Here is a 21,394-nt window from a genome sequence, read left to right as displayed (position 1 = left end):
TGGTCAGGTGATTATGGAAGTGCAACATTTTGCCATGACAATATTGTACTTACATCCTGCAGTACCCTGGTTAGCGCTCTTAATTGGTTCCATGAAAATAGCATGTTAAGCGAAGGTGTATACGGCAGGACTGTGGACAGTCTGTTAATGTTGTATCTAGCCTAGTCCGTAGTACAGTGCTTAATAAATACGTTGTTATAATTAGTATTATTACCAGTATTAAGAAGGCTGTGAAGTAACTGCCCAGAGGAAATCATGCACAGTGCATTATTATATTTTCAAGAGCCAAAAGTTAACCAAAACACTATAAATATTTTTAAAAGAAGAACATAGAATGAATTATTAAATGATCAAGTAGCAACATAAGTGGGTATCAATAATGAGATATTTTCAAATTAGGTTTTGTGTATATTTGGAACTAAAGTACTTAATTTTTCAAAGTATTATCCTTCACATTTTATTCAGCAAAAATACACTACATGCTTATAAGATGTCATCTATACTAATCAGATGTTGTCAAGTAATATTAAATTGAAGTAGGCTTTAATCACTATCGTGTCAGTCAAACTACTTCAAAGGGAGGGGAAGAGAACTATTTCAACCAAAGTAAACTTTGCAACTCTAGCTCAATTTGTATTGCTTACAGCAATTATCACAAAAGTGTGAGCCAAAGGAAAAGCGTTGTAACTGGGGTAGCTGTATCTGCATATAAAATGGAAGATGTAAGAGAAAGATATTCCACTATTAACACTGTGGCTTATTGGAAAGAGCATGGGACTGGAAGTCTGATCCCAGCTCCACCCCTTTTTAATTTATTTTTTATGGTATTTGTAAAGCACTTACTGTTTGTCAAGCACTGTTCTAAGCGCTCCGGTGAATACAAGTTAATCAGGTGAGGCACATTCCCTGTCCTACATGGGGCTCACAGGCTAAGGAGGAGGGAGGACAAATCTCCATTTTGCAGTTGAGGAATTAAGCACAGAGAAGGTAAGTGACTTCCCCAAGGTTACACAGAATGCAAGTGGTGGAACGGGGATTAGAACCAAGGTCCGCGTGCTCCTAGGCTTGTGCTTTATTTACTAGACCACTTGTCTTCAGGGTGATTATGGGAGTCACTTCTTTGTGCTTCAGTTTCCTCACCTGCGAAATCGGGATAAAGTACTTGGTCCCCCTCCCTCTATGACCGTGAACCCTATGTGGAACAGAGACTGTGTCTGATCTTCACAACATCTCTAGAATCCACCCCTTCCTCTCCATTATATCATCATTGTTATTATTATTCATTCGTTCAGTCAGTCAGTCATATTTATTGAGCGCTTACTGTGTTCAGAGCACTGTACTAAGCGCTTGGGAAGTACAAGTTGGCAACATATACAGATGGCCCTTACCCAACAGCGGGCTCACAGTCTAGGAGGGGGAGACAGACAACAAAACAAAACACGTTAACAAAATAAAATAAATAGAATAGTAAATATGTACACGTAAAATAGAGTAATAAATCTGTACAAACATATATACAGGCGCTGTGGGGAGAGGAAGGAGGTAGGGTGGGGGCATAGGGAGGGGGGAAGGAATGGGGGCCTCAGTCTGGGAAGGCCTTCTGGAGGAGGTGAGCTCTCAGTAGGGCTTTGAAGGGAGGAAGAGAGCTAGCTTGGCGGATGTGGGGAGGGAGGGCACTCCAGGCCAGGGGAAGGAAGTGGTGCTGCCATGCTGATCCAAGCACCGATCCTATCCCGGCTTGACTACTTCATCAGCCTCCTCACTGACTTGCCTGCTTGCCTGCTTTCTTTCCCCCACCTCCAGTTCATCCTTCATTCTGCTCCCCGGATCATTTTTCTGAAAAAAAAAAAAAAAAAAACTATTTTGTCCACATCTTCCCACTCTTCACAAAACCCCCAAAGGTCACCCATCCACTTTGGCATCAAACAAAAACTCTTTACCATCAACTCCAAGGCACTTACTCCGCTCTCCTTTTCCTTAGCTCGCTGATGTCCCACGCCCTTTGCTCCGCTAATGCCCACCCACCCACTGAACCTTGCGTTCATCTGTCTTGACGCTGACCCCTTGCCTCTGTCCTCCTCATCCCTCCTCCAAGAGGCCTTCCCTGATTAACCCCTCACTTCCCCACCCTATTTGCCCTCTATTCTGAATCACTTATGCAATTGGGTCTGTGCCCCAGAAGCACTTTCATGCTTCTCTCCCTCTCCACCCATCCTGCTGCCCTTGTGCACAAATTCTTATACTCTGCCATTTCCCGTCTCTGTAGTTTACGTTTAATGTCTGTCTCCCCCTTTAGACTGTAAACACCTTGCGGGCGGTCATTGTAATAATAGTAATGATAATAATGATGGCATTTATTAAGCACTTACTATGTGCAAAGCACTGTTCTAAGTGCAGGGGAGGTTACAAGGTGATCAGGTTGTCCCACGTATTGACCAAGGGAATCATAATGTTCTCTCCCAGTCGCTTAATACAGAGCTCTGTGCTAAATAAATAATTATAGTAACAATTGTACTTGTTAAGCACTTCCTTCGTGCCATTGCACTGTACTAAGTGCTAGGGTAGAAACAAGGTAATCAGTTTGAACATAGTCCATGTCCCACATGGGGCTTGTGGTCTAAGTGTAATAATAATAATAATAATGGCATTTATTAAGCACTTACTATGTGCAAAGCACCGTTCTAAGCACCGGGGAGGTTACAAGGTGATCAGGTTGTCCCACGGGGGGCTCACAGTCTTAATCCCCATTTTACAGATGAGGTAACTGAGGCACAGAGAAGTGACATGCCCAAAGTCCCACAGCTGACAAGTGGCGGAGCCGGGATTTGAACCCATGACCTCTGACTCCAAAACCCATGCTCTTTCCACTGAGCCACGCTGCTTCGCCTGTATGAGGCAGTATGAGGCGGTAGGACTGAACGCCCATTTTACAGATGAAGAAATGGAGACCCGGAGAAGCTAAATGATGTGCCCAAAGTAACATAGCTTACAAGTGGCAGAGCAGGGATTAGAACTGAGGTTCTCCAAATCCCAGGCCCGTGCTCTTTCCACAAGGCCACATTTCTTCCCTGTTTTTTGATTGATCTTATGTGAAGACTTTATTCAAAAAGCCAATTCAAATGAACATTTTTAATGTTTTGCATGAGACAGTCATGTATGGTTATTATTTCAACCTATGTAGGAAATATTGTGTGTTGGCTGTATTGCTTTATTGAATTATATTGGTTAGAGTTTTCAAATACAATACACACATTCCATATAGGGAAAATGTTGGCTAACCCCTGCGCTCATTTAACAATGCCTCGTGGAATATAATTATTGGAGCCTAGGGAGCAGGCAGGCCTGTTGATAGTTCAGTAGTTCTTGCCCAATATTCTCAGGGACTAAAGCAAAGTTGAGAAAGAGGAGTTTATCATCTCTAGGGGTCTCTCTGTTGGGAAAATGCTGTCTTTTATTTTCATTTTTGTATTTCAATTTGAATAGCAAGAATCAAAATATCCATGTACAAAACCATCTGGCACCCATGGCCCACATCGTCCCTCAGGCCTGGAACTGCTTACAATAAGCACTCAATAAGTACCATCGATTAATCAACCGATTGATTGTGCTATTATTATTATGGTGATGGTGGTATTTGTTAAGTGCTTACTATGTGCCAAGCACCGTTCTAAGTGCTGGGGAGGATACAAGGTAATCAGGTTGTCCCACATGGGGCTCACAGTCTTAATCCCCATTTTACAGATGAGGTAACTGAGGCACAGAGAATTTAAGTGACTTGCCCAAAGTCACACAGCTGACAAATGGCAGAGCCGGGATTAGAATTTATGACCTCTGACTCCTAAGCCGATGATCTTTCCATTGAGCCACACTGCTTCTCAAAAATGCTCATATTCTTCATAAGCGAAACCAGGTTTGAAAAATTGGCCCTCTGATATTTGCATACTATAGCTAATATAGTCTTCTCTTAATAATAATAATTACAATATTTGTCAAGTGATTACTATGTGTCAAACACTGTTCTGAGCCCTGGGATTGGTACCAGACACAGTCCCTAACCCTCATGGGACTCACAGTCTTAATCACTATTTTCAGATGAGGGAACTGAGGCTCTGAGAAGTTAATAATAATAATAATGGTATTTGTTAAGCACTTACTATGTGTAAAGCACTGTTCTAAGTGCTGGGGAGGTTACAAGGTGATCAGGTTGTCCCACAGGGGGCTCACAGTTTTCATCCCCATTTTACAGATGAGGTAACTGAGGCCCAGAGAAGTGAAATGACTTGCTCAAAGCCACACAATGGCAGTTGGTGGAGCTGGGATTTGAACCCATGACCTCTGACTCCAAAGCCCATGCTCTTTCCACTGAGCCATGCTGCTTCCCATCAAGTTAAGTCCAGGGTCGTACAGCAAACAAGTGGCAGAGTTATTGAATAAAGAAGTGGTCACCCTGGTTTTTTTTTTTTAAACACCTTTATCCCTAATAGACTCTGGCTGTCCCCATGTTAACTGTACATAAAAGAGCAATGGAGGGAATGAGGAGCTGGGTGGAGCGTAGGAATAAAAGTGTGATTGAGCACAGGTTATTGAGTAGTTGTTGTATATATTAAGTGCTTACTGTGTGCAAAGCACTGTACCAAGCCCTGGGAGAAAATGCACAGCTGGGAATTAGACAAGGTTCCTGTCCCTTGAGGAGTTCACAGTCCAGGAGAAGAAGACTGACTTCGGAAGGCTGAAACCGAAACGGGCCTGGGAGGAGATTTTGGTGCAGGAGGAGAGAAGAACTGGGAAGGGAAGGAAGGAGGGATGGCTGGACGAACGGACTGAGTAATGGGCAGGTAGGAGACAAGGATTGGGAAAACGCCGTGATCTGAGACCAGATCGGAGAGGATGCGTGGCTACAATGGAAATTCAGTGCGGAGCTGGGAAAGAGGGTAGGAACACTAGAGCCAAGTGCAGGATTGAGCCTAAGGCCATATTTGGGCTAACAGCCGAAGCGAGATGGGGAAAGCAAGGTCTGAACTGCTTCTGTTGCCCACGGATTTTTTTTCACAAGACTTGTACCCTAGATTGAAATCTCAGCCTTTGTGTAAAAGGGAGCCTGCATTCTCTTTCCAGTAATTTATTCATATAAGTCTGAAATATTACATATGGTTCTTGTTGATGAATTCTCTGGCATCTTTACTATGCCCAGTAAGCCCAGTGAATGGCAAGAGATTGGTGGCGAATAAGGGCAGTGACTCAGTGAAAGAGAGTCTTTGTGTCTGTACACATTCCTCAGCTGCACATTAGGTCTGTTTGGTAATCTGCCTTGTAATTCAGGGGTGTCCATGTGCATTCTTCTGAACACAGTTACCATTATGGATTTTCATTTTCTGTTTGAGCCTCTTGAGTATTTGCTATTTTGTGTGACCTAAGTTATGTCCCTCTCTATCTGGGGAAATTTGAGAAACTATCAATCTGCCAGGGACCCCAGTACCGACATAGCGTGCCATGAAATGTGAGGGGAGTTTTGCCAAATCCACACACAATGGAACAGGAACTTTTAAAACTATATGGGCTTCTCTTCAGCTAAGGAGCTGAATCAGTTCACTCAGCAAGAAGGAAAACTACTCTTAAATTGTAATGATAAGTGTAGGCCTTGCTGGGTGGGGATTGCATCTGATCATGCGAAATAATAATAATAATAATGACCCTTTATATTGTGCTTTTTTGTTTATCCCAAGGGCTTTCCCATGACTGATCTCATTTTACCCTCACAACATCCTTGTTGATTGGCAACCGCTTAAGTGTTTGACTAAATTATAAGGCACACACCTGATCATTAAGCAAAGAATCACCACCACCCTTCACTCCCCTCCCGGTGTTGAACTGAAAGTACTTTATCCTTGTATGTAGAGATGATGGGACTCTATTAATTTTTTCAAAAGTTTATATGTAAGGCATCTTTGGATGTGAGTAGGGAGAATTGTTCTATGGCAACCTCTGTCCCTTCAAATTTGGCTGTACTCGGTGACCATTTTGTTGACAGGGATTAGCTAATTCCATTAGAAATAGAAAACGTCACGCTATGGTCAGGACAGACTTTCCTGAGAGGGCAGAGCTGTGGTATGGAATGCTTTTAAAGGCCGCAGAAGTTTTGTGACGTTTCTCCATTGTTGCCATAATTAATCTGATTTCAAGGGTATGGGAACTAATTTGTAAATTTTCTTCTTTAACCGAGGTAGCCTCGATATGGTCCACATTCCAACAACAGTGCCTAATTTATACCACATGTGTGATTCATGGGGATTTAATTGCAAATCACTGAAGACATTGTAATAGGATCTATCTTTCAGGCAGTCTTCAAAAAAAGCCTTCTAATTTATGTTACTGATGTTGAAAGCAGATTACAAAATACTGCATTATAGTTTTTATAGGGTTAGCAGCACTGAAGAATAACCCTTTACCAAGTTCTAAACGTTTTGTTGTTTTGTCAGTGACATGGAAGACTTTAATAGACTGCATTGCTGTGAAAAACCTAAAAATAGCATCTGAGCAACATTGATTTTTTTTACCTTAAAGGATGGGAAACGCACCAGTGACTGTAACCACATGGTGTTCTTAAAGTTTGGGGTTTTTTATTTTGAGATACCTAGTTAAAATAGAGGCTTGAATAATTTTTCTCCAGCTGTTGTGTAAAAGGTTAGTTTTCCCAACTCTTTCGGATAATTAAAACTGGAGGACACCGGTTGATGGCCAATTCATTTTGCTGATTCATCTGTAAGAGTGATGGCTCTAGGCCAGAGCTTGGCTTGCAGATTAAAGGCTGAGAGCTGCAAAGCTGCTGGGATTCGAAGGAATGTTGGTAAATTGTTGCTGTGTAAAGCAGGCAATGAAATTGTTGTTGGGTGTTTCCCCCCTCCCCACTTTTTTTGTTAATGATCCTAACTCTGCATGTTTTGAAAGAAAATCCTTTCACTAGAGATAGGCAATTATGTTTCAGTGATGTGTAGCCCAGATAGTCAAGGGCTAAATTATTGGGAATAATTGGACATTATTAAGAGATCCTCTGAGCTCATTAATGATCCTATTAAAGTCTTTTCCCTTTTTCAAAATATTGAACCAAACCCCCCTCTTCTCAGCAATCAACATTAAGCTCGAGAAAAGGATTACTGCAGCTGTCGTCCTTCTCTGGCACACTTGCAAAGTAAACCTGCTGGGTTAAGTAATGAGATTTAAGGAAAAAATCCAGGAAGTTTTCTCTTGCCAGTAAGCAGTCTAGAAGGTATAATTGTAGAACTGATGGTTTCTCGTTAAAAAGTGTCGTGAGAAAATTAACCCTTTTTTAGAGCCTAATATCCAGTTGTAGACGTCCTCTTAAATGGGATACCTTTAAGTCTTAAATTTGGAAACAGCCAGGCATTGAGAAGAGCCAAATCGTTGTACTTATTGAAGAATGTGGTTGGAGTGAAAAGGTTTTAGGTTTTGGTCAGGAAGAGATAGGAGGTATGTGTAGAATTACTTTGGGGGAGCCTATGAAGTATTGAGGGGCCTAGCCCTTTATTCATTCATTCAATTGTATTTTTTGAGCGTTGACCGTGTGCAGAGTTCGTCCTAGTGCTCAGGATACCATTCAGAGATCTTTTGGAGAGCTCCGCCTTGCTGAGGACATCAGGGGTCCCCTGGATGAAGCAGTTTGGTTTTTCTTTTTGGTTTTGTTTTTTTGAGGTATTTGTTAAGCACTTACTGTGTGTCAAACACTGTTCTAAGCACTGGGATAGATACAAATTAATTACGGTGGACACTGCCCCTGTCCCGCATAGGTCTGACAGTCCAAACAGGAGGGAGAAAAGGAGAACTGAGGCACAGGGAAGTTAAGTGACTTACCCAAAGCCACACAGTAAGCATTTGGCAGAGCCGAGATTAGAACCCATATGACTGGTGGAACCTTAGTCATCATCATCATCAGTCGTATTTATTGAGCGCTTACTAGGTGCAGAGCACTGTACTAAGTGCTTGGGAAGTACAAATTGGCAACATATAGAGACAGTCCCTACCCAACAGTGGGCTCACAGTCTAAAAGGGGGAGACAGAGAACAAAACCAAACGTACTAACAAAATAAAATAAATAGAATAGATATGTACAAGTAAAATAAGTAAATAAATAGAGTAATAAATATGTACAAACAAATATACATATATACAGGTGCTGTGGGGAAGGGAAGGAGGTAAGATGGGGGGGATGGAGAGGGGGACGAGGGTGAGAGGAAGGAATGGGCTCAGTCTGAGAAGTCTTCCTGGAGGAGGTGAGCTCTCAGTAGGGCCTTGAAGGGAGGAAGAGAGCTAGCTTGGCGGATGGGCAGAGGGAGGGCATTCCATTCCCGGGGGATGATGTGGGCCGGGGGTCGATGGCGGGACAGGCGAGAACGAGGTACGGTGAGGAGATTAGCGGCGGAGGAGCGGAGGGTGCGGGCTGGGCTGTAAAAGGAGAGAAGGGAGGTGAGGTAGGAGGGGGCGAGGTGATGGAGAGCCTTGAAGCCCAGGGTGAGGAGTTTCTGCCTGATGCGCAGATTGATTGATAGCCACTGGAGATTTTTGAGGAGGGGAGTAACAAGCCCAGAGCGTTTCTGGACAAAGATAATCCGGGCAGCAGCATGAAGTATGGATTGAAGTGGAGAGAGACACGAGGATGGGAGATCAGAGAGAAGGCTGATGCAGTAGTCCAGACGGGATAGGATGAGAGCTTGAATGAGCAGGGTAGCGGTATGGATGGAGAGGAAAGGGCAGATCTTGGCAATGTTGCGGAGCTGAGACCGGCAGGTTTTGGTGACGGTTTGGATGTGAGGGGTGAATGAGAGAGCGGAGTCGAGGATGACACCAAGATTGCGGGCTTGTGAGACGGGAAGGATGGTAGTGCCGTCAACAGAGATGGGAAAGTCAGGGAGAGGGCAAGACCTGGGATCTCAAGATAGCTGGAGGAGGCTAGGAGCCATCACCTCCTCTCTGCCCTCCCTCTCTCCCCTCTCCTTCTGCCCCTCCACACAAAACAAGGCTTTCCCAGACTAAGTCAAACTCCAGGACATTCATTCATTTGTTTATTCATTCGTTCATTCGTTCAATCATATTAATTGAGTGCTTACTGTGTGCAGAGCATTGTACTAAGCACTTGGAAAGTACAATTCGGCAACAAATAAAGACAGTCCCTACCCAACAACGGGCTCACATGGGATCACTTCTGCCGGGATAATAACCTGTATCTGTGATGGACTCTTCAGACTGCTGGGAATTGTATTCCCACCAATACAGGACTACGGCCGCCCATGTGTGGCCACCCAGGCTCAAACCCAACCCTAAATCTATTAAGGTCCGGAAGACCTGACCTCAACTCAACGTTAGGGTGACTGGGCCCACTAGCCAGCTCTCCTCAGCACCCAGTGACCAACATCCTCTACCTGTTAGGTCCTGGGACCCCTGAGGCTGGGATAGGGGAGGTTAGGAGCTGAGTGCTGATGGTAGGGAAAGAAGTAGGGGACTCTCAGCCTGGAATGGAACCCCTCATGGCCAGGAGCAGGGCGGGTATAGGGAAAAGAATCCGGCCTCTTAGAAGTAGCGTGGCCTTTGAAGGAGCCAAAAGACATTCCTTCATTTAGTAATTCAGTTGTATTTATTGAGCACTTACAGTGTGCAGAGCACTGTACTAAGCACTTAGAAAGTACAATATAGACATATGTTCTGGTCCAGGCTCTGCCACATGTCCTCTATGTGACCTTGGGTAAGTCGCTTCTCTGGGTCTTGGTTTCCTCATCTGTAAAATGGGGATTAAGTAGCTGTTCTCCCGCCCCTTTAGACTTTAAGCCTCATATGGGGGAGAGACTCTAACTTGATTATCTTGTATAATCTCATATATTCCAGTGCTTAGTACAGCACTTGGCACCTAGAAGGTGCTTAAGAAGTGCCACCGTTATCATTATTATCATTATTATTATGTTTTAGGATTTCTCTTAAATTATGGTATGAATATTTGATAAGTAATTTATAAATGGTCATCGTGCTTTTGACTAATAGTCGGGCGGAGAATGTCCGATCGAGGAACATTTCCTAGTCTTACAGACTTTAAAGAACTATTATTTCTGATGAAATTTAACTTCTGTCATTCAGAGAAATGTTCTCTTCCATTCTGTGTAGCTGTCAACACCAGCAAGTATGCTGAAAGCTATCGGATCCAGACTTACGCTGAGTATGTGGAAAAAAAGCATGAAGAGAAGCAGACCAAGAGAAAATGGGCAGAAGATAGTTGGAAGGAGGTGGAGAGAAAGCGGTTAAAAACTCAGTGCACATCTTATGTTCCACAGAGTCGGTACTACTGTGCTAACAGGTGAGAGTTTTTGATATTTGATTGGTGCTGTGATGGGTAGTTGCTGGGGGAGGAGGACAGGTATTGAGCCGTTTACCAACTTTCATTGCCTCTTCTTGGCTTCTTTTAGATGTTGGCTTTGAGGAAAAACTTGATTGCCTTGTTCCGATTTTCCAAATTGACAACTCAAGTGATAGATGCTTGCACTTCCTGAAAACTCAGCATTGTCACTCAGGTGGACTGGAACCAAGCACACATTAAATGAGAAAAATCCTTGAGTCCCTGAGTGAATTTTTCAGCCTCTGTGGTATATGCGTAATTAAAAGGACTTTTAGGAATGTCACGGTGAAATTACAAGTCAATTTTTCCCTCTTTTCTTGCAGCCGACAACTCTGTACCTTGGCCACAAAATTGAATGCTTTTAAAATAACAATGATAATAATAATGACAATGATAAGGGTGGCATTTATTGAACTCTTACTATGTGCCAACCACTGGGCTGTGTACAAGGTTATGAGATTGGACACAATCTCTGTCTCATAAGCAGCGTGGCTCAGTGGAAAGAGCATGGGCTTGGGAGTCCGGGTTCTAGGTCATGGGTTCTAATCCCGGCTCTGCCGCTTGTCAGCTGTGTGACTTTGGGCAAGTCACTTCTCCTTGCCTCAGTTACCTCATCTATAACTGAGGCAGTCTCTGGGGATTAAGACTGTGAGCCCTGCGTGGGACAACCTGATCACCTTGTATCCACCCCAGCGCTTCGAACAGTGCTTTGCACGTATTAAGCGCTTAACAAATGCCATTATTATTATTATAAGGCTCTCATAATCCAGCAAAAACTATCTTTTCATTTGTTTTCTAAGCAATCCTACCCAGACTCTACTAAAGTAGTCTCACCAGACTGGGGGGTTTTTTGCACCATTTCAGGGAAAAAAAAATTGTTGGTCCAAATTTAGAGATCATTTCCAATGCGCCTGTTTCTTCTAGCAGCAGAGAGGTGATGAGATGGGCCCAACAGCTCACTAATGGGATATTGCAGTGCTGGTTACAGTGCATATGTCATTGCTCACCTCTGATCTAGATGATTGAGCCTTTCATTTGACCCTGTGTTAGAATTTTATGAGCCTCATCCTCCTTTAACTGAGGCCGTATTTCTTTTCAAAATGTTACAGACGTTTAAGGGTGGACTTTTGGATTTTCTTCCTTGGCTTTGTACAGATCTTTTCTCATATTGATAAGTGGTGCAGTTAGAATACCGCATGATAGTCTTAAACATTTTAAAAAGTAAATGCTTCTGCTGAGAGAGGAAGGGACCCGGTCTCATATGTCCCGTTTGTTACCACTCACCAGGAAATAGATTGGGAAAGGAAGAAAAAGACTGCACTAAGTTACCATGATGGAGACTGAGATTAGTGCATTCGGGTTAAGAGGCAGAGGAAGAGGAAGCGGATGGGATCTTCTAATATAAAGGTGTAAGCAAGCCTAATAAGGAAGTGTGTAATTTCTGCGGACTGGGTTAGAAAAAGATAACTGCCGGTGTCGTCACTAGATTCGCTTTTACTCACTGCTTTTTGACCCCTTCAAACAAGCACCCAGAATTTTCAATTTCCAGGTCTGTGCCTGCCTGTGAGACAGGGAGATGGGGATAATAATAATGATGATAATAATAATAATAATAATTGTGGTATTTCATTCATTCATTCAGTCGTACTTATTGAGCACTTACTGTGTGCAGAGTACTGTACTAAGCGCTTGGAAAGTACAATTCAGCAACATATAGAGACAGCCCCTACCCAACAACGGGCTCACGGTCTAGAAGGGGGAGACAGACAGCAAAACAGAAGAAGTAGATAGGTGGCAATACCATCAAAATAAATGGAATTATAGATATATACACATCATTAATAAACTAAACAGAGTAATAAATACGTACAAATATACACAAGTGCTGTGGGGAGGGGAAGGGGGTAGGGCAGAGAGAGGGAGTGGGGGTGATGGGGAGGAGGAGGAGAGGATAAGGGGGGACTCAGTCTGGGAAGGCCTCCTGGAAGAGGTGAGCTCTCATAGGGCATTGAAGCGAGGAAGAGAGCTAATTTGGTATTTGTTAAGTGCTTACTATGTGCCAGGCATTGTACTAAGCACTGGGGTGAATACAAGCAAATCGTGTTGGACACAGTCCCTGTCCCACATGGAGCTCTCAGTCTTAATCCCCATTTTACAGATGAGATAACCGAGGCACAGAAAAGTGAAGTGACTTGCCTATCGTCACACAGCAGACTTGTGGCGGAGCTGGGATTAGAACTCATGACCACCTGACTCGCAGGTCTGTGCTCTATCCACTCCACCAGGCTGCATCTTGGTCATCTGTATTAGGGAACATTTGAAGACTGTGGGTGGGAGTTGCCTAGGTAGTCACCATTGCCCTAGACCTGGGTTAGTGGCTACCCAAATCTGGCCAGATTTTGACTTGCCGGGAAGAGCCTGTTGTGCTCCAGAGGGGAGCCCCCGTTATGTTTTATAGCACCTCCTTTCCCAAGCACGTGCCGTCCCGCTGAGCGGCTTGCAGGTCGAAGAAACGGAATAGTAGTGATAATAATAATGTCACTTGCTAAGTGCTTATGATGTGCCGAGCACTGAGGTAGATACAAGTTAATCAGGTTGGACACAGTCCGTGTCCCACACGGAGCTCACACTCTCATCCCCATTTTACAGATGAGGGAACTGAGGCACAGGGAAGTGAAGTGACTTGCCCAAGGTCACACAGAAGACATAGTAGAATTAGAACCCAGGTCCTTCTGACTCTTAGGCCCATGCTGTATCCACTAAGCCACACTGCTTCCCATGCAGAAGCTTCATGGTGAATTCTGACATTATTGGCCTCTCTGGGCATCTGTGGGGTATTCATTCATTCATTCAGTTGTATTTATTGAGTGCTTACTGTGTGCAGAGCACTCTGCTAAGCACTTGGAAAGTACAGTTTGGCAACAGATAGAGACATGCCCTGCCCAACAATGGGCTCACAGTGTAGAGGGGCCAGACAATAAAACAAAACAAGTAGACAGGCATCAATAGCATCAAAGGTAGGAGAGTAAAATGATAACTACCCTTTTCTCCTCCACTGCAGAGAAAGCCCCACAGCTCTCAGGAGGAAAAAGATGGACAAAACACTAGCCCATGCGGCTAAGACAATCCCCTTCACCATTGAGGTTCCAGGGGCCACAGGCATCAGTGACAAATAATAATAATACTAATAGTGGTATTTGTTAAGTGCTTACTATGTGCCAGGCACTGTACTAAGTGCAGGGATGGATCCAAGCAAATTGGGTTGGACAGAGGCCCTGTCCCATATAGGGCTCACAGTCTTAATCCCCATTTTCCAGATGGAGGTTACTGAGGCCCAGAGAAGTGAAGTGACTTGCCCAAGGCCACATAGCAGACAAGTGGCAGAGCCACGATTAGAACCCATGACCTTCCGACTCCAGGCCTGTGCTCTATCCACTATGCCATGCTGCATCTCCTGCCTAGAGCTATTGCTAGGGGATGTAGCGTGGCTCAGTGGAAAGAGCACGGGCTTTGGAGCCAGGGGTCATGGGTTCGAATCCCGGCTCTGCCAATTGTCAGCTGTGTGACTTTGGGCAAGTCACTTAACTTCTCTGGGCCTCAGTTACCTCATCTGTAAAATGGGGATGAAGACTGTGAGCCCCCCGTGGGACAACGTGATCACCTTGTAACCTCCCCAGCGCTTAGAACAGTGCTTTGCACATAGTAAGCGCTTAATAAATGCTATTATTATTATTATTATTATTATTATTATTATTATTATTATGTAGACCTCTGGGCAGGTATGAAAATTGCAGTGGTAGGAGCAACTTGTATATCCCAAGTGCTTCTGGGATGCTGGGCCACTTGATGTCATTAAGGTGGCAGTGAAACTTGTAGGTAATGGGCGTTTATGGTATATATTTGCACTTGATTGTTTATATATTCAGTTAGTTTCTTTTTCCTGTCAGTGTTTGCTCTGCTCCCCCCAACTTCTGTTGTTTACTGGTATTGTTTGAGCACCTATTGTTCTTTTTATCCCCTCTCCATAATGTAAATACCAGAATCAGCTCTGATCATTTCTTCAAAAAAAAAAAAATCCGAATGTAGAGATTAGGTTTCAAATGTAGACATTTATCTGAGTTTCTGATATAGACTGCTAGTATAGCTAACATAGATTTATGGGGGGTTTTTCTAGTTTGGAGTTCTTTAAGGTGGCAGCAGGTATACTCTTATAGGAATGTAACCAGGATCCAGAATTATCAAGAGCTTTGTGCTTAGTTACTAGAAAAAATACAGAACTTGTGTTTTAAATAAATTGCCAGGGAAATAAATTTGCCTGGAGGGAAGAGAAGAAACAGCATAATGGAATCTGTGCAAACACAGGCTAACAATATCGAGAAAGCTTCACCAAAGTTGTGAATGGAAAATTAATGTCATTAGCAGTGTTTTGTAAGCAGAAGCGACTGTGATCCAAATAGGGTTCCCTCCATGAATGTGTTGCTATCCAGAGTTGGTATTATTTTATTTGTGCCTCATTTTAATCATCAGGTAAAACATTTTACTCTGAACAAAAAGCGTTGGTACTCCAAATGGATCCCCAAGTAGTTTCACTATTTTCTGCCCGTTCCTCAAGAGAATCTAAAGTTGTAAATTTCCTAGAAAATTGGAACCCATGAGAATAAGTTCCGTAAGTTCAGTTCTTTATATGGGTGTTTATTTTTTCCCAGGATAATTTAATTGCTAAATTCACAAGATGAAATAAGGCAAGGAGAGGCGAATTGTTTAGAAGTTACTTTGAAATTTTCCAGTGAGCAATTAATTCCAATGCAAAATGAATGAGTAAAGTTGGCTTAGGCTGTGGGTGTGTTTTATGGCCTATTCGCCAGGGTGTGATTCCCCAGAGGCCTTTTATTGTAATTGAGGGTGTGATTAATTTAGCTCCTGTTAAATTTTGAACAGTGGGGCATAGTGGAAAGTGATGATGACCATCATCATTATTGTTAATCCCAGGTCTGTCACTTGCCCGCTGTGTGTCCTTGAAGAAGTCATATAACTAGTTTGTGCCTCAGCTTCTGCATCTGTAAAATGGGGATTTGGTGCCTGTTCTCCCTTCTACTTGGACTCTGAGCCCTGAGTTGGACAGGGACTGTGTCTGACCCAATTAACTTCTACCTCCCCCAGCACTTACTATAGTGCTTGGCACATAGTAAGCATTTAACAAACCTCAGAACACATAATAATAGTACTGATAATAATAAGAAGCAGAAGTGGAAGGAGGACAACTCGATGCTCTTTCAACCCTCTGATTAGAATCCCTGATGAGCAATTCCTGAGGCTACTTTTATGATTATTATTAGTAATAATAATAATAATAGTATTTGTTAAGTGCTTACTATGTCCCAAGCACTGTTCTAAGCACTGGGGGGCGGGGGGGGGGGGGGATACAAGGTAATCAGGTTGTCCCATTTTACAGATGAGGCAACTGAGGCACAGAGAGGTTAATTGACTTGACCAAAGTCACACAGCTGACAAGTGGTGGAGCCGGGATTAGAGCCCATGACCTCTGACTCCCAAGCCCGTGCTCCTTCCACTGAGCCACACTGCTTCTCTTTTCAAGCTATCTTTTCATCTGCAGGCCTTTTTCCTTCTTATTTCTGGCCCCTGGTTCTCTGGATAAAGCCGGTCCTCCTTCCAGTTTCACATTTGCTGTCCTCAGAAGAGCATCATTTTCAATGGACCCTCCATCATCTCTCTTGAGCTCCTTGTCCTCTCTGTGTTCCTCATATATCATCCTTGAGCTACAGGCGCCCGACCCGCATTACTTCACACAGCACTGCAGAAGCCACTTCCTTCCAAGCCGCGGCCCATGACGCGGAGCTGCCGGGATCCATCCAGCCTGGCTCCCTTGCCCACGTGTGGTCGCTGATCGCTAATGCCCAGCAGGCCATGAACCTAGTGCCCCCCCTTAGAGGGGCAACTCTGGATGAGGTTGGACCCACACCACTTGCACGGGGCCATTCTAGCTCCGTTATGCCCAGGGAGGGATTTCGCCATCCCCAAAGGGGACCCTCCCCAGGATTGGCAACCCTTCAGAACTGGGAGGGGAGGCCCGTCCAGGATTTAGGGAGAAGCAGGAGGAAGAAGGGCAGGAGCGGGGCTTAAGTTGCTGACCCCACAGCTCCGAGAAGCCTTCCCCCAGCTCTGCAGTGTAGCGGTGCAACTGAAACCATTCACTACTCTCCTACTACAACCTTGCCTTTGCACTTTGTTCCTCTAATGCTAACCTTCTCACTCTGCCTCGATCTTGTCTAATGCTAACCTTCTCACTCTGCCTCAGTCTCGTCTATCTCACCGCTCACCCCTCGCCCGCGTCCTGCCTCTGGTCTGGAACACCTTCCCTCCTCAAGTCCGACAGACAGTTACTCTCCCTCCCTTCAAAGCCTTATTGAAGGCACATCTCCTTCAAGAGGCTTTCCCTGACTAAGCCCACCTTTCCTCTTCTCCCACTCCCTTCTGCGCCGCCCCGACTTGTTCCTTATATTCATCCTCCCTCCCAGCCCCACAATACCTGAAGTCCATATCTGCATTTATATTAATGTCCGTCTCCCCCTCTAGACTCTAAGCTCGTTGTGGGCAGGGAATGTTTATTTTCTTATAGTACTCTCCCAATTGCACAGTTCAACGCTCTGCACACAGGAAGTGCTCAATAAGTACAATTGAATGAATGAATGAATGTCCTGTTCGGAGCTAGCTGCAAGAGCAGGGACCCCCAATCTCCAGAGACCCCACTACAGCCCCCAGAGGGAAGACTGAATGGCTCCCATCTGGGCAGACCCGGGCAGAAATGGAGAGGCCAGCAGCCGCTGCCCATGCCTGCCTTCTTGCACCCCTGGGGTGAGGGAGCGCAAGGAGGAGTGGAGAAATGACTACGGTCTGCCAGTGTTAACCCATCATCTCTCCCCCCTCCCTCTTCTCTCTTCTTCCCTCTTCCTCTCCCCTTGAAATTCCCTTTCTCTTCCCCACTGGTAGCAACAGCTGTTGCTTTGAAACAGCCATCTGGCACCCTGATGCCATCACACAGCATCGTGTCCTGCCCCATAAATTTTTCGTTTGAGTATTTGCACGCCAACTACTCAGAGGTTTCCTTTTGTCTGGCTCTTCTGCACAAAAGGTTTCCAACCTCTAGGATAGAGTTAGGCTGAATGTGGGAGGTGAAAAATCCAGGCTTCTGAGTTGGGGAGGGTGGCGATTTTGTAGACTACGATGGGAAGATTGGAGGAGTATATTTAGGGAGGATGAGGAGGAGATCAGTCTTTGCCCTATTGGTGTTTGCGGGCCGTGCTTGTGGATGTCTCGGAAGCAGGATAAAATGCGGGATTGCAGGTGAGAGGAAGGGCAGCCTTGGATTTAGGTCTTTACTTGCGAGAATGGGGCTACATCCTGGGTTCAGCTTCCTCCCTTATACCCATATGAGGAAAGAGGAAAGGGAAGGTTCTTAATTGAAATATCGGGGTAAGAATCCTATGGGATACAAATTTCTTTCCTGATCATGGCAAACACTAACTCCACTCAAATAAAGTGCATCCTCTAAAGAAATATGGAAATGTTCTGCCTATATTTTTGTCATCTTGAACATGTGTATTAGGGGCCTAATAAAGGGATTATTAATTAAATTTGATTTACTGGCTTGAGAGAGGTCAGAAAGAATGAGATACTCTATAGACCTTTGCAAATAATTGGGGATGTTAAAAGCTGGGTGAGGGTTTCAGATCCTTTTATATTTCTGCTGACCTGACTTTTCATATTGCCAAAGTACCTTTTATTCTCTACAACCTCCTTAATGAAAAATGGCATATAAATATCCCTCGTCTAAGCCTGGATTTAAAAGTTTGACCCCTCAAAACGTAACTGGTGATTAGATCCCATGAATACTGTCATGAGTGAATGACAGAAATGTGCTCGTGGTTCAAAACAAAAATTCAAATGGTAAAATTTTCTTTGGGCAATACCTTAGGAGAGTATATTCCTATTCAGAATTTGGGGTGTCTGTTGATTAACCCCTTTTTCTGAAATGTCAAAAGCAATGATACCTTAAACTGATGAAGAGAGGACTTGCCCACTTTCCTTGATGGTCTGTAGAAGAGATGTTCTGCTGTTGAGCTAAGCTTCATCATTTTATCACTGAGACAGTGATCCCTTAAGAGTGCTAACTTGTTTTGGTATATTGTATGGTGTATAAAGGAAATACATTAGAGTAATTTTTAAGGGTTTATAATGTCACATTAGAGTAAGGAAATCACATGGAAGGTACATTTAAGTGGCCTAAAGGGAAGGGAGAAGAGAGTGATTATATTATCAGTTTCTATCTTTATTGGACTTCTATTCCAGTATTAAGTAGGTAGTCTTACAGTTAGGATAAGTTGCCCCAACATAATGGTACCTTTTATTATTATTGGAGCACTAGATCTGATAGAAGACCAAAGGAACTAGAAGTTAAAAGGAAATTATTCATGTCATTGCCCCCCTCCCCTTCACCCAGAGCAGTAGCACTGCTGAGCAGGTAGATTAAAATACCTAGGGGCCTGCAGACATTTTTACAAATATGCAAAATGTTCACCAAGACTTGATTATGGTAGAAATGATGTCATATTTCAAAGTATATACTTTCCCCAAGCATGACTTCTTTTAGGCCTAGAGCCTGGGGATCAGTACTAATTTGATATATTATCTAACTGCTTAGGCTTCCTTCTAGTACCTCTCTTCTTTTAAAAAAAAGAATCAGGTCTCTGAGACTAGATCAAAGTTTCCTAAAAAGAAATGCCAAAGTGTCCCATGTGCTTTTTGAGGTCTTTCTTTAAATAAGCCAGTTTGGAGTAAGGGCTTCCTTTCTGCTGGTCCTTGGGCTAGTCTTTTCTCCTTCCATGGATGCAGGCTTGTCATTGAGTACTCCTGATTTTGCCCACTCTGATGAGCATGGCAGATGACTCACTATTTGTATAAACAACCCTCCCATTTTTTCTTTTTTGTTCTAGAGCTTCTCACCTTGAAGAATGAAATTGCCAGGGCATTCCTTTGAATCCTTTGTAGGTTTTTGAGTAAATATATATATATATATATATATATATGTATGTATATATATATATACATATATATATACATACATATATATATATATTTTTTCCCTCTTCATTTTTGCCAACTAAAATTATTTTCTTCCCAAGGTCCATGCTTATTTCACACGATGAGAGCAGTGGAAACTTTTGACATCTGCCCTAAGTCTTAGAACATAAATGATCAAGACTTCAGTGATTTAATTTGTATAAGGACTGATGGGCAACTATGAATTCTCCTGGCCAATTTCATTTCAACCCTTTCCCCCATCAGTTGGACAGTGGAAGAAGATCAGAGCTTGGGCTCTGTAAGAAGCAGATGCTCGGAAGATGAAACTAACGTTCATCACAGCTCAGCTTTACAAACGTTGGATCAGTCTCCAATGCAAGATTTTAAACTAGTCAGTGGATCGGCAAATCGGAAAGGTTGACAAAGGAATTGCCTCTCGGAAGAAAATTATTCTTAGCATCTGGAAGGTGCGCAAGGTGATCTTAGAAGCGTAGGAGCTTTGGCACCTTTTATAGCAAGATTTCATGTGTCCTTTCAGGCCAGTTCTGCTTGCCTGTTCTGCTCTTGAGATGGGAGGGCAGAATTGGCCTAGGAACGCTTCCTTTTTGTTCTACCCTGGGCCTGGCGGGTGGGAATACCATCACTGTCTCCTGGAAGAGATCCTGCAGCGCGAATCGTCATGAGACTGCAGGATTGGATATGTGTGGAACTTGCTTTATTATTCTATGGAGTGTCCGTTTGCCTGATGGCCCTTTCCAAGAGGAACTAGAAGCTTAATTTTCAAGCATTTACACCAGAAAATATTGAGCTAAAGTTGGAACCGATAGTATATAGTTCATGATCCTGTGTTTCTCTTTGATTCATGTAAAAATATAATGTGACTCGTGTCTTCTAATTGAAATAGGTGCTAAAGTTCTCAAGGCAAAATTTTGGAATGATATTGGAGAAAGTTAAATCTGGTGTAGCATACCACGGCAAGGTTTGAACGTCTTTTCTGGTTTGTTTAGCATGCTGTAGCACATCTGGCAACCAGATGGATTAATTTTTAGATTAAGATCTACTTTAATAATAACCAAGTTGGCATGTGAAGTGTCAACTATACAAAAGCTGATGAAAGCACAGTTTAAAATAGCAGGAAGCTTATATTTATTAAAAATCATATTGTAGGACTGCTTTAACTGGGTTTATTAAAGAACTGGAGTGATTACTTTTGCTGGAATTGAGGCTTTTTTTTCCAATGGAGCATCTTCCCTTAAATTCTGATACTGCAGAGGTGCTGCAAAATACAGTTTGGGCCAAAACAAAGGTCATTTCTATTTTTAAAAAAAAATCAGTCTTCAGAAGTTTAAAGAATCTTTCCAAGGAATTCTTTTCCTTCCAACCACATTTTCTGCACCCCAGAATTAATATTCTCTGGGACCTCCCACCCAAGATAACACAAGAATGAGATCCAGTTAATCCTCAGGGAATAGTAGTAGTTATAGTATTAGGCTTCTACTGAGTACAGAGCACTGGGGAAAAAAAATACATGGGTGAAAATTAGACCCAGTCCTTGGCCTTCTGGATGGTAGGACTGCAAAACTTCCTGTTCCCTTGCCCTATTTTAGAGGAAAGTTTCCATCGTTATCTTGGACCTGTTACAACCAGCATGGTGAAGAAGAAGGGTGAAACAATAAGCACACTAAGTGCTTCTGTGAACTGGAGGAAGTTCTGTTTCCTCTCCTCCCTGGCAGGCTGGCTTGCAAAGGACCCACGGTAAAAAGTCCTGAGAAAAAAGGAGGAAATCTCAGATGCCAGAAGGATGTTGGCAGCAGGGAAATTCCCTCCCCCTAAACTATGATGACTGGGCTGGGCCAAGAGGAACTGGAAAAGGGGTTTTCCCCTTCCTCTGGTCCTCTTGAC

At 43.5% G+C, this 21,394-nt stretch overlaps 1 protein-coding gene across 3 annotated transcripts in view; it reads left to right on the top strand.

The window, feature by feature from the left end:
- Positions 1–21,394, top strand: part of PARN (poly(A)-specific ribonuclease) — a 188,853-nt gene that overhangs the window by 136,472 nt on the left and 30,987 nt on the right. For 2 of the 3 annotated variants that reach the window (XM_038763155.1, XM_038763154.1), the window contains one exon: positions 10,165–10,354. In XM_038763155.1, coding sequence (XP_038619083.1) covers positions 10,165–10,354 — 190 coding nt within the window. Of the gene's footprint in view, positions 1–10,164; positions 10,355–10,463; positions 10,640–21,394 lie in introns of those variants that run through there. The other variant, XM_038763156.1, reaches the window with a different exon arrangement.

The sequence above is a fragment of the Tachyglossus aculeatus genome, chromosome 21, assembly GCF_015852505.1.
Source record: "Tachyglossus aculeatus isolate mTacAcu1 chromosome 21, mTacAcu1.pri, whole genome shotgun sequence".
Taxonomy (NCBI): Eukaryota; Metazoa; Chordata; class Mammalia; order Monotremata; family Tachyglossidae; genus Tachyglossus; species Tachyglossus aculeatus.
Note: the sequence above shows the minus strand (reverse complement) of the source record. Positions and strands in the feature narration are given on the sequence as shown.